This window comes from Ornithorhynchus anatinus, chromosome 2 (genome assembly GCF_004115215.2).
Source record: "Ornithorhynchus anatinus isolate Pmale09 chromosome 2, mOrnAna1.pri.v4, whole genome shotgun sequence".
NCBI classification, from domain to species: Eukaryota; Metazoa; Chordata; class Mammalia; order Monotremata; family Ornithorhynchidae; genus Ornithorhynchus; species Ornithorhynchus anatinus.
Genome location: NC_041729.1, coordinates 127,509,723 through 127,523,153, shown reverse-complemented (window position 1 = coordinate 127,523,153; position 13,431 = coordinate 127,509,723). Strand labels below are relative to the sequence as shown.

General features: G+C 38.3%; 1 protein-coding gene across 1 annotated transcript in view; it reads left to right on the top strand.

Annotated features, from left to right (window-relative positions):
• The window catches only part of KLHL1 (kelch like family member 1), a 267,920-nt gene that overhangs the window by 221,371 nt on the left and 33,118 nt on the right, over nt 1–13,431 (top strand). Inside the window, exon 8 of the mRNA XM_001505519.3 lies at nt 4,326–4,488. Coding sequence (XP_001505569.1) covers nt 4,326–4,488 — 163 coding nt within the window. The remainder of the gene's footprint in view (nt 1–4,325; nt 4,489–13,431) is intronic.

Below are 13,431 nucleotides of genomic sequence, written 5' to 3'. Positions count from 1 at the left end.
CAGCCCACCCTGCACATTCCATTTCTCTGCCGCTAACCTCACTATGCCTCATTCCCACCTGTCCCACGTCGATCCCTAGCCCAAGTCCTACCATTGGCCTGGAATGCCCTTGCTCCTCACATCTGCCAAACTAATTGTCTTCCCCTCTTCAATGCCCTACTGAGAGCTCACCTCCTCCAGGAGGCCTTCCCAGACTGAGCCCTCACTTTCCCTCTGCTCCTCCTCCCCTTCCCATTGCCCCTACTCCCGCCCTCTGCTCTACCCCCTTCCCCTACCCACAGCACTTGTGCATATTTGTATATATTATTTACTACTTCATTTACTTTATTAATGATGTGTATATATCTATGATTCTATTTATATATTTTAATGGTTTTGATGCCTGACTACTTGTTTTGTTTTGCTGTCTGACACCCCCTTCTAGACTGTGAGCCCGTTGTTGGGCAGTGATTGTCGCTATCTGCTGCCAAATTGTACATTCCAAGCGCTTAGTACAGTGCTCTGCACACAGTAAGCACTCAATAAATACAATTGAATGAATGAATGGATGAACCCATGCTCCCTTCACACTCGGGAGAAATCCACCTGTGCTTTCCCCGCCCATGGCGAGCTGGCCTGGCTCCCACCAACGGCCGTAGGGCAAGACACTGACCCGGCCCTTGGCCCCTGTGTCGGGCCACTGTTCTTGCTTGCACAGCGGCCGGCTGATACTCCGGCCACCCAAAAACTCATGGGTGCAGAGCCTGCTGTTGCTCCTGCTGCTGCTGCTGCACATCTCAGTCTGCTGCCCAGAAGGTCAGAGGTGACAGGTATTTTATTACCTGTGGCTTGGGTTGTCCCAGCCCCTTTCATCCCCTACTGAGAGCTCACCTCCTCCAAGAGGCCTTCCCAGACTGAGCTTTCCCTTTTCCCTCTGCTCCTTTTGCTGCCTCTCTACCTCCTCCTTCACCTTCCCTCAGTTAAGCCCCCTCCCCCCCCCACCGCCTTTCCCTCTGCTCCTCCCCCTCTCCCTTCCCCTCCCCTCAGCACTGTGCTCGTCCGCTCATTTGTATATATTTTTATTACCCTATTTATTTTGTTAATGAGATGTACATCACCTTGATTCTATTTATTGCTATTTTTTTAAAGAGATGTACATCCCCTTGATTCTATTCATTTTTGATGCTATTGTTTTTGTCTGTCTCCCCCGATTAAACTGTAAGCCCATCAATGGGCAGGGACTGTCTCTATCTGTTGCTGGTTTGTACATTCCAAGCACTTAGTACAGTGCTCTGCACATAGTAAGCACTCAAAAAATACTATTGAATGAATGAATGAATCCTCAACAGCTTATTTGGTAGGCACTGAGGTGAGGGACACCTATCTTTCTTCCCTGCTTCTTCCGGCCAGAGAAGTTACCTCACAGAGAGCATTTGGACCTCGGAATAGCCGGTGCTCAGGTTCACCTTGGCACAGCTTTCCTTCCTTCTTCCCCTCCTCAACCATAATTTGATTTGTAATTTGTACAATCAATATTTGGATTTGGCTATCTGATACATTTTATACCTGGAGATGCAGATGAGATGTAAATATGGATGAGGAAAAATATTTCTTGTAAAATTCAAAAGTACTGTAGGTATTAAAGACCTAAATACCTTTGTGATTTTAATGTCTTAATCCATTTATACATTTATGAAATCTCTCTATTAAAATAATATTACTGTAATGCCCCCATTATTGTCATTAATATTAGTAATACTTCAAAAACTACAGTACTATGTATTGGAAGGAGAAAAACAAACAAATGTACCTCAAAAACCTTTATCTGAAATTCTGTCATTATAATTTACTACTATAAACCCATCATTTCACTTTCTCAAAATATTTAAATGTAATTAAGAATGTGTGTTTTACCAGTGACTCGATAGGCAAATTACATGATTATTTAAGTGAATGAAGACATAAATTAGACAAACCAAGTTTTCATGGGGAACAGTATGACCAAAAAACTCCCTTTCTGTAACTGAAGTTCACGAAACTGACGTTCACATTAGAGTCTTATATTCCACTTACATTGTCTGCATCTGATAGTTGCAGTTGCATCTGACAGTTGAAGACAGTAAAGAAAATCAAACACCTTTATTCTTCTCATTGTTAAAATTGCTAAAGTGTGTAGACTTTTCTTGATTCTACATGATTACTGTGGAGCTGGTCTAAGTTTCAGGCTTCTTTTTACTGGGAACATTACAAAGGTTGTGGGGAAAGTAAAGTAGAGTTCTATATCCTTAATATGCAAGTAGATACTGAAATAGCTTTGCAAGTTTAAAAGTGCACTTTGGGGATGCTCCCTGAACAACACCAATATATGCTAAGCTAACATATACTAACACAGATGACAAGAACTTGTATTCACAATGTTATCCCACCAACTTGACACATGTTACATTCCCACGTAATGCTCATGCTTTTTTATGGTATTTATTCAGTGCTTACTGGTGCTGAGCACTGTAAAAATAACACTCCTGGGAAATTATTTGAATTCCTGAAGGAGTAAATCTTTAAAGGAGAAGAAGCTGTTCAAAATTCCCAGTCTGTCAAAATGATATTAATAAAGAGCTAAGATTATCTTTATTATAAGAAAATAGAATATATTCAGTTTTGTTCATCCTAAAGCTTATTTAATATGACTGATTTGATTCACAAAATAGAGTTCCTTCACTTATCACCAACTACCATCATCTTTTCATTCCTAAGTAATAGTTCATCTGAATTCAGAGTTTTGTTTTCATTATATAAAAATAATGCACTGGGCTTTTTGTGCCAAAGCTCGTCATTATCATTCTTATTTATTCAAAATAAAATTTGATAAAGAAGGAATTTGGAACCAAATGAAAATTTCAGAAATATCGAGATTTCTCTAAGGAACACAAAATAACTATAACTAATTCTGCATATTCTATGGTAATCTTATTCTTTATTAGTTGTTGATAGCTCCATACACTACTAATAGCATAAGACAGTAAAACTGAAAAGTACAATTTCACTGGAAATTTACTAACATCTGGCTACCACTGAGGAAATTTGGCTTTCTAGGGGAGGTAATCATTATGCTGAGGTGCATATTTTTGTGACTAGCCCTGCTTCGGCTCCATCTGAATTTTGACTCTTCACTCACACTCACACCCAGAACTCATGCTGCATCCTTAAAAATTGAGTCTAAAATATAATGAAATTGAAAATGATATAGTTGTCTTTCATTTTCAAAGAAGACACTATTGACAGTTTGACTGACCTATGAGTACATGTTTGACTGAAAGGGCAATCTGCACCCCACAGTCCAAGTGAGATCATGCACACAAGACAGCTGTAGCGTATTGTGTTATGTTTAATGTTTACAGTTCCTGGCTCTTTTTTTTTTTTCTGCTCCACTAATCACTTAATTGCAAGTGCTTCTTGAGAACACTTCAAAAAACATTAAACTTCTCCAGCAGTGAAGGATATCCTGCTCTTTCAGATTATCAAGGTCCATGAATGAAATGCTGCTTGTCTCTTCTCAATCCTGACAGGGGATCCAAACCTGCTCCACTGGAAAGGGATTGGCTGCAGTGGCAGGAGTAGACTATTTTGCCAAAGTTTCAAATTTGGGGGTGGTTTTGGCTGCTATAACGATTGGACACTGGACATTCTGGTCAGATAAGTCAGGAGCCATAGAGATTGCAACTCACTGTGTTTACTATTGTCCTTGTAATCTTATTTTTCTTTACTATATTAACTTTTTAATTCTCCCTGGCAGTCCTTTGGCAGTCTTCTCTTATTAACCCCTGAGAGACACTGGGTACTGTGCAGGGCTAGTAGGAGCACCCTGCAAATCAGAGATCATATCTTAACTGCCAATCTTGTATTTTTATCTACCAACCCTTAGCATACTCCTCTACACAAAGTAGTTGCTCAATAAATACTATTGAATGAATGTAGTAAACCTACCAAATAGTGGAACATGTAAGTAGTAGCATAGATTTTAGCCAACACAATGCATTAATCAATCAATCAATCAATCAGTATCATGTAATATTGCACTGGCTGTATACTAGGTTACAATGTTTGGCAGAGTACAATAGAATTAATAGACATGATCTGTGATCTCAGTTTCAGTTTACTGTATTTTTTTAAAATTTTGTTTACTTTGCCTTCTCTAACATGCACTTTATAAAAATGACTCATACTGGCAGAATCATAAAGGACAAATTGTGTTTGAATTTTAGAAACTTTAGCTTTGCTATGGAAAATGTTCACATGGATTACTGTGAAACAAACTCAATTTACGTATCGTCTCTCTCAATTGGTAGGCGTGACTGTCCTGGAAGGACCTATGTATGCTGTTGGAGGCCATGATGGCTGGAGTTATTTGAATACAGTTGAAAGGTGGGATCCACAAAGTCAACAGTGGACTTTTGTGGCAAGTATGTCAATTGCCAGAAGCACAGTTGGTGTGGCAGCATTAAATGGCAAGTGAGTAGGTGATGTTTATTCTTTCTGCATTGTATACAATCCTAAATAGTTATCAATCATATTTAAAGATGACACTACCATCCAAAGTGTTCTGTCTCCCAAAATAACTGAGTTCTTTGTTATATAATTATTTGTTAAATTTGCTACCACTTAATACCAGTGTAATGCCAGACCATGCCTTCTCTGTGTATCAAACCATCAGGGATCTATGAACAATTAATATGGTGGTACATGGGTGACTTGTTTTCAGGGTGGAGAATGTTTGCAATTCAGTCCCTAGATTGCTTTGACCATTAGCTTCCATCCCAACCCTTCATGGTAGGTCCAATTTCTATCATTTTTCACTGTACTCTCCCTTACCCACTGGTATGGCAGACTTTTTTTCTCAGCCTTCCACTGGAGACATCAGTGGGCTGGGCCTCCTCTCCTTCAGGGCATGATGTGTTCACCCTGAAATACTACAAAAGTAGACCCAAGGTAGTTTATATATTTTTGTCTGTCACTGTTTGTCCTGCATGCTGTTGCCGTCTCTATTTCATCTTTGAATTTCCCTCTCTAGACTTCTGTACCTTTCTTTTTACTCTGTTTTCACTCTCTTAATTGCATTTCTCTAGTTGCAATTAAGCTTTGGCTCACTGGCTATATCTTTGGCTCACTGGCTACATCTTTGGTTGAGACTCTAGCATCTCTTAACTGTTGCCTCTAGAACCAGATGCAAGTTTCCCATTTTTTCTGCTTTCCCAATGGAGTACTTAGCCCAGTGAATGGTAGGGTTTGGTTTTAGGTCCCTTAAACAACCAGAGACTCAAGCAATGAGCTAGTAGTTCTGAAGACCATGGTTGTGATAGACACTCGCATGGGCCTGTGGTGAATAGATTGTTTTCAGCTCTTCTTTACCCCCAGGTCACATGATGCTGCTATGATGTGATGATTATATAACAACATGGATTCATATCCCCACCTTTATTAATTAGGACCTGGAGAAAAGCCTTCCCCTCTCAGCCAACATCACCACTCTAGCCCAGTTAAAATTGGATTGCTTGTATGTCTGGTGCCACTCCCATTAACAACTGCTAATGGAGCTATTTGCATTTTTGGAATTTTCTCTAGACTGTAGCAGTGCAACTTCATCCAAAGTTAGGCACACTCACTGCTAAGTGTTTTTGTGTTGGGATTAGGGAGGAGAGAAGACAGGTGAAGGGTGTGATTTCTCTCTCCTTCCTTATTCATGAAAGGTGACTGGGGTCTTCCAGAGCCATGGCTTCTGCAAGGTTGGGGCTTCACTCCTAAATGGCTGGGAACTGCAGGAAGCTGCAAAGGGGATATATTTTGGTGGGGGTGGGTATGCTCTTTGTGGTGGGTATGCTCTTGGTGATGATAGGAGGTATTTGTGCTTACTATGTGCCAAGCATTCACCATACTATTGCTGGGGAAGATACAAGGTAATCAGGTTCAACATAGGGTTCACAGTCTAAGTAGGATGGAGAACAGGTAATAAAAATAATAATAGAAATAAAATAATGGTGTTTGTTAAGCACTTACTGTATGCCAGGCACTACACTAAGTGCTGGGCTGAATACAAACAAATTGAGTTGGAGCCAGTCCCTGTCCATGTGGGGCTCATGGTCTCAATCTCTATTTTGCAGATGAGGGAACTGAGGCACTAAGAAATTAAGTGACTTGCTCAGTCACACAGCAGACAAGTGACAGAGCCTGGATTAGAACCCAGGTCCTCTGACTCACAGGGATGTCCTCTTTCTAGTGAGCCACATCTAGCCACTGGCAGTAGCCATTTGTGCAGCCTGGGAGCCACATTGTGATGTGTTCGTCCCCATCCAACAACCCCACCTTAGCCCTGGACTTCACCTTTAAAGTTGCTATGTTAATCCTGCCCTGTTTAAGAGAAACCTGATATTGTAGCAGGAGCAGGAAGCCACAGCTTTACATATTCTAAAGTGCACAACCCATCTGCTTGCTGCCTACTTTAAAATGTAGATGTCTTGAATTTGACTTTGAAAATATCATAATGATGAACTATTCTTCTGAAGCTCAATGTAACCTAAACAGAATCAATTTCTAAGTGAATAAAATGTTCCAAAGCAGTAATATAAATTTGTTCATATTTAAAGTAAGCTCAACGTAGCCTTGCAAAGAAAAATGGAAATAATTAAACTGTAACCTCACCAAAGCTTATATTCATAATTACTGCTAAATACATATCGATATGAATAATAGCTGGATCAGGAATGGAGTCTGGATTTGCATCAAGAATGTCTGTCATAGTCATCTCCCTTACTCACTGATGTTCAGCTGCTGCTTCCATTATACATCATTATACAAGGTCTTCCCTTTGGTAAGGGGTTGCAATACTTCATTTACAACCTGAACATGTATACAGTTTCCTTTCTATCCATTTTTAGGGAACACATAGGCTCAGTGGAAAGAGCCTGGGCTTCAGAATCAGAGGTCATGGGTTCGACTCCCAGATCTGTCACTTGCTAGCTGTGTGACTTTGGGCAAGTCACTTCACTTCTCTGGGCCTCAGTTACCTCATCTGTAAAATGGGGAATAAAACTGTGAGACCCACATGGGACAATCTGATCACCCTGTATCCCCCCAGCGCTTAGAACAGTGCTTTGCACATAGTAAGTGCTTAACAAATACCACCATTATTAAAAAACAAGGGAAGTTTGCACAAACTCAAACTCCCCTGAGACGCACACTAAGATAATGATTGGTGGGAGACTAAGTCGCCCTGATCAGATCATTACCATTCTTGGGCCCAGTTTTCCAAATATCAGTCCATACATAACAGACCTCCTCACTTTGAGGAGACTTCAGCACCACTCTCCTGAGGTTAACCTAGCTTCCCTAAATTACAGAAATGAAACAGTGATATGAATTACAATGGAGAAAATTATTTCCTTCCTTTTATAAACTGATCCCTTATATGATACCATACAAACTTCAAAGAAAGTGAATTTTCATTATGCAAATGCATCTATTTTTATTGCATTTTAAAAAGTTTTTTTGATATTTGGAAATATGAGATTCTTTTAAACTGTATTTCCTTAATTGTTTTTCAGTACCATTATCAATCAAATGGTATTTAGTGAGCGCTTACTCTGTGTGCAGAGAACTGTACTAAGCTTTGTACTATACTGTACCAACAGAGTTTATAGACATTATCTCTGCCCACAACAAATCTATAGTGTAGGGTGAAGAAACGTTTAGAAGAGGAAATCACCATTACAGACTGTAATAATAGACAATGATGGTAAATAACTCTCCACGAGGGTGAAACATCAATCATTTAGTTTGCCACCTTGTCATTCCCAGATTTATATCAAAAAAACTTGTTTCACTTTTCAGAAGTGATGTGAAATGAAAACAGACATTAATTTTAGTTTAAAGGGAAACACTATCATGAAATAAATAATTTGGTCTTAATCGCAGCTTGTTTGCTCCTGAAGTCATAATTTTTTTAAAAAAAGCAATTTTCATTCTCATGGTTTAAGGCATAAGGAAGGAAGTAGGGTAAAGTGAATTTTAGAACAATTCAGTGGGAGGTAAGTGGAATGCATCTAAATCTTAAACTTGATTAACTTTATATTTGATTAGAATTTGAATATTATTACCATTACAGTAGTCAATTATTGCAATGTTATAAAGACTTTATGGTTTTTCATAAGCAGTTTTTTCTTTAGGCATATTCATAGCTAATATCAGTATTCATAGACTATGCACTTAATGGGAATATTATTAACATAATAATAATGACTAATAACTGATTGTACACAGAGATACCAGTTAGTTGGAAAAGGGAGGAAGGGCGATTACTTCCATGAAGGAGATTGGGATTCATTAGGCCTCTAAAGACAGGAAGGGAAGATTTTAAGGGGGAAGAAATTCCAGAGAGGGCAGACAGCATGATCAAGTTGTTGGAAGCAGGAGTGTCAAGGTGATTATTCAGTGTCTGATAAACTTCCAATGGCTCCCTATATTTCTCCACAGCGAGAAAACCCTTCTCACAACTGACTTCAAGGCAGCAGCTCCAGCAGCTCTCCCCATTTTAAATATCTACTTCTTCATCTTCTGTTACTGGTGTCCCTCTCAACAGTCATATTCAGTGGTAGTAGTAGTAATAATAGTAGTATTTATTAAGTGCTTCATGGTGCAGAGCAATGTATTTAGAGCAGAAAAAGTGTACAAAAATTGGAAATAGACATGAACTGTGGCCTTCGAGAGTCTAACAATCTATGACTATAGATTGGGAGAAGAGTGAAGACAGACACATCAGGAGCAATGAAACAATACCACTGAAGGTTTTTGGAGGGTGATGAGATGTTTACTGAACGATGGTTTAGAAAAATGAAGGTCTGAAGCTTTTAAAATATACTGAAAGTGCAGAAAGGCTGTAAATTGAGAAATCAGTTGTAAAGGTATTGATGAAATGACAGGATTTTGACCAAGAGTGGTGGTTGTTTGGAGAGAAGTAAGAATGGTACTTTCCCCTCTCGGAGTTGCACCTGGAGGGTTTCCGGTACTCTACCAGTCTTGACTATGGGAGGGAGAGTCAAGCAGAGGCATATCCATTCTAATCCTAGTTTGATCTAGTGAGTGGAAGGCAATCTGCTACAAACCAACTTGCCTGTGTTGGGCAGCAGTGGCAAGGGAGAGAGTCAGGGATGGAGATTCGACTTTACTGTGCAGAAAGAGGCAATGGTAAATCAATTCCATATTTTTACCAAGAAAACTCTATGGATACACTACCAGAACAATTATGGATGGAGGTTGGGTGTTCTGGGAGAAATGTATCCATGGTGTGGCTGTGGGTCGGATATGAGTCAACAGCATAAGATGAGACAAGTAAAGGTACTTACTAACCAACTACCGTATATAATTCTTAGGAAAATACAACCAATATTGCTTATTAGGGTTTTACACTCTAAATGGGAAGATAGATATAATAATTACAACAAAAAGAATCCGACTTTGGCCTTAAAGATCTGTTTTAGAGGATTATAGTTCTATCTGTTGTGAATTTCCTATCAAATACCATGTCCTAATATGGAATATGGGAAAGAAGAAACACTTTTCTATTTTAATTTTAAATGTAAATTTATTTTCTAGAAGTTTATTTTCTGATTATAACTTTAGTTTCCTTTGGTTCACAATCTATCTTTCATTTGAGCATGATCATGTCTCAATTTGTACAGTACTGTAAAGTGATATTTGAACTGCAGTTTTTCTTACTCTGTGCTTCAAACAGAAGGATAGTCACTCGTATGATAAAGTTAGGCAGAAAATTGTTCCCTATGGCATCTATCAAATTTGTTTGTATTTTCTTTCTTCTGTAGATATGATCTCATATTATTTTTGTCCCCTGTACTTGTTTCCTCTGGCCTTTTTTTTCTACATTATTTCCCATAGCTAATTTTCAGTGTACAGTTTTGTGTATGTTAGCATGAATTATAAGAGAACATATCACAAAAATATTACCTGACATGGCCAGAGGCAGAAAATAGAAATTTTGTTAAATTCTGCATCTACATCACTTTCAATCTGCTGAAGAAAATACATCTTTTATTCAGAGAGTATATGATTCCCTTTAGCAAAATGGAAAGTTTATTATGATAACAATGGCAATAATTATAACAACAACAACTGTGGTATTTGTTAAGCACTTACACTGTGCTAGGCACTGTACTTAGTGCTGGATGGAAACTAGCAAATTGTGTTGGGTGCAGTCCCTGTCCCACATGGGGCTCACAATCTTAATACCCATTTTACAGATGAGGTAACTGAGGCATAGGACAGTAAAGTGACTTGCTCAAGGTCACACAGAAGACAAGTGGTGGAACCAGTATTTGAATGCAAGTTCTTCTGATTTCCAAGCCCGTGCTCTATTCATTGGGCCATGCTGCTTCTCTAACAACCTAGATAATGGCTCAACAACCACTACTTAGTTAATTAGTCAGACACAATCACACAGAGCTCTTGGCTTCTGTGTGAATGCACTTTTTGGATTATTTTTTATTTACATATTAAGTTCATTTATTTTTATTAGGTTAATATCCCAGGAACTTTCTCTTGGTTATTTTTCTGATTTCATGTGGACAGGTTTGGTGATTATACAATCAATAATGGTTGATTGTAGAGAAAGAACTGCTAAAGAAAAACTCGGATATGTTAGGAGAAGTTAGAAGGTTGAGTAGATACATATGTAATGGGATAATTATAAGTTTATTATATGGTGCATAACTAACTATGAGGATTTTGCAAGATCCGTATCATTTTGTTTGTTTCAGCATTGTTTCTTATCGTTGGGCCAGGTGATCCAGTATGACATTTTCTTTGTAATTTTATTCTTTTTTATTCATGTTCTAGGGGGACTAGTCAATTTTGATTTTTCCACTTGTCACTGAAGATTAACTCAGTACAGTTTTTTGCTCTTCTCTACAGATATAGGGTGATGGTGATGAATGCAAATTTTTAAACTATTAAAGTATGAAACAAATGGCACTCTACTTTTCCCCAGTCAGTCATTCATATCTTTTGAGTGCTTACTGTGTGCAGAGCCCTGTCCTAAGCATTTGGGAGTACAGTATAACAATATAACAGACACATTTCTAGCCCCAAATGAGTTTACGGTCTAGAGGGAGAGATGCAGGTATTGCTGATGTTGACTCTGTAATCTGTCTTAAGCCTCTTGATAATGTACTAGGACAAAAAGCACAGTGCTAATAGGGCAGACAAAAGCAGCGAATTTTAGTTATGGCCTTAACAAAGACTGTGCACATCTGGTTATCTTCCACTTGTCAGACTGTAATGTCTTGCCAAAAAACCAGAGGCCTGCCTGACATGTAAATAGGCCTGTTCCTAGGTGAACATATACTTGCATATATGAATATTTAAGAAATGTTTGGAGAAAATATATTGTTACATGGGGGTTAGGGATTCATTAAAATTGAGTTTTGTGTAATTTAATATATTTCACACGATTATACATTTGATATCTATATATAATTATTATGACCTCAAATTTTATATCATATTTATTTCTATTGCCCACAGCAGGTAGCATAAATCCAATTGATTTTTATAATAAACTTGTGAACTACATATTTTTATTCTTTCAGCATTTTCTGGTTATGGAGCCAAAATTTTATTCTAGTGTCTCAAGATATATTTATCTACAGGAAGAGTAGCAATATTCCAAACTACATTTTGCTTTCAAACATGTAGTTACATGAACAGTTCAATTGAGATTTGGACCATTAGCTGCCTTATAATAGCAGTGAAATTTATGTCAAAATACATAACAATGAATTATTAATAAATAGCATGACTTTAAAAAACTTGTTTTTTTCTCCTGCATTTCATTGCCTCATATTTTTGTCTGAATCTCTTGTCTTAACTCCTCTTCCCTCCATCATTTTTACCTGACATTCTCATTTCTTCCATCTTACTTTTCCTTCTCTTCTCTTCCTTCCATTTCCATATTTTTCCTTCTGCCTCCCTATATTCCTGTATCCTGACCATTCACCCAGTATGACTTGTGAAATGAGATCAGGAATTGGGAAATGACTGTGAATATTTCAATTAGAAATACATGGCAGGGCTTTGGAAGATTCCGGAAGGTTATAAAAGGGGGTGCTTTCAGAAATGTGGCCAAAGGCACAAGTAAAGTGGGAGTAAAATGGTATTCAAGGAGAGAGAGTTGAAAGACAAAAAGAGGATATAGGGTGATTGACAGAAAAAGAAAGAGAAATACAGACAGAAGTGATAGGCCCATTTAGACAAACACACACACACACACACACACACACACACACACACACACACACACACGCAGATCAAACATACTCATACATGAGCACCTCAAACACATATGCACAAAAATACACATGAGGTCACTGTTACTTCAGCAAGCTGCCAGCATGACTGTACTTACTAAGGCTAGATTGCCAGGACCCTTTTGTTCATTTTTACTTTTTTTTTTTTTTTTTTGGTGGGAGAGTCATATGTTTTTATGACACTTCTATCTAATGAAGGACATTTGGTCATTCTAGAGAAGAGGAAAGAAACCTGAAAAATAGGAGCAAATCTCTGGACTGAAAGAGATATATAATGGCAGGGCCAGAGAGGAGAAATGGAGACATGGGAAGAAGAGGTTAAAATGAGGAGAAGAGGAAGGGTGTTAAAATGGGAAGGTGAAAGACAGAGGAACAAGTTTGAGCAAAAGTACAGGAGAACAATTTAGAGTATGAACCCCATGTGGCACACGAAAGGTGAACAACCTGATTAATTTGTATCTATTACAACACTTAAAATAGGGAACACTTAAAAAATAAAATAATAGTAACAATGACAATATTTATAATGAAATCAGAAAAGATGACACAGGGATAAAGACTTGTGACAGAAATCTCAAAGTTCTGAAAAATTTACCAAAACCGGAAGGGTAGTATTGAAAGGAAGCATGCTTATTTGAAATTTAGCCCATCCTGTGGCTGCATATAAAACCCAGCATTGCTCAGTTTGCATCCACTGTAGTTCCATGAGGTCCAGCAGTTTAGGTTGTAGCAGTATCTGGTTAGAATTGATTTACATGACTTTGAGTGATGCTTGGCAGCAGGCAGACAACTGGAGGTGATTGAGACATGTTTGAGCCCAAACCAATCCCATCTCTTTGCAGCTTTCACCTCCATATGCACCTTCACCTTCATGTGTTTGTTCTTACCCTCCCATCCTATGGAATTTTTTATTTCAGAGGAGTAGACATAAAAACTGGGGTTTAGTTTTGTAAATATGGCCTCCATAATGACCAAGTAAGCTCTTTGCCATATTTTCTCAGTTCCTGAGGTTAGTCATCTGGGCCAGTTTCTTTTGCCCTGAGTGATCTATTGGAAAGGGCACAGGCCTAAGAGACAGAGAACA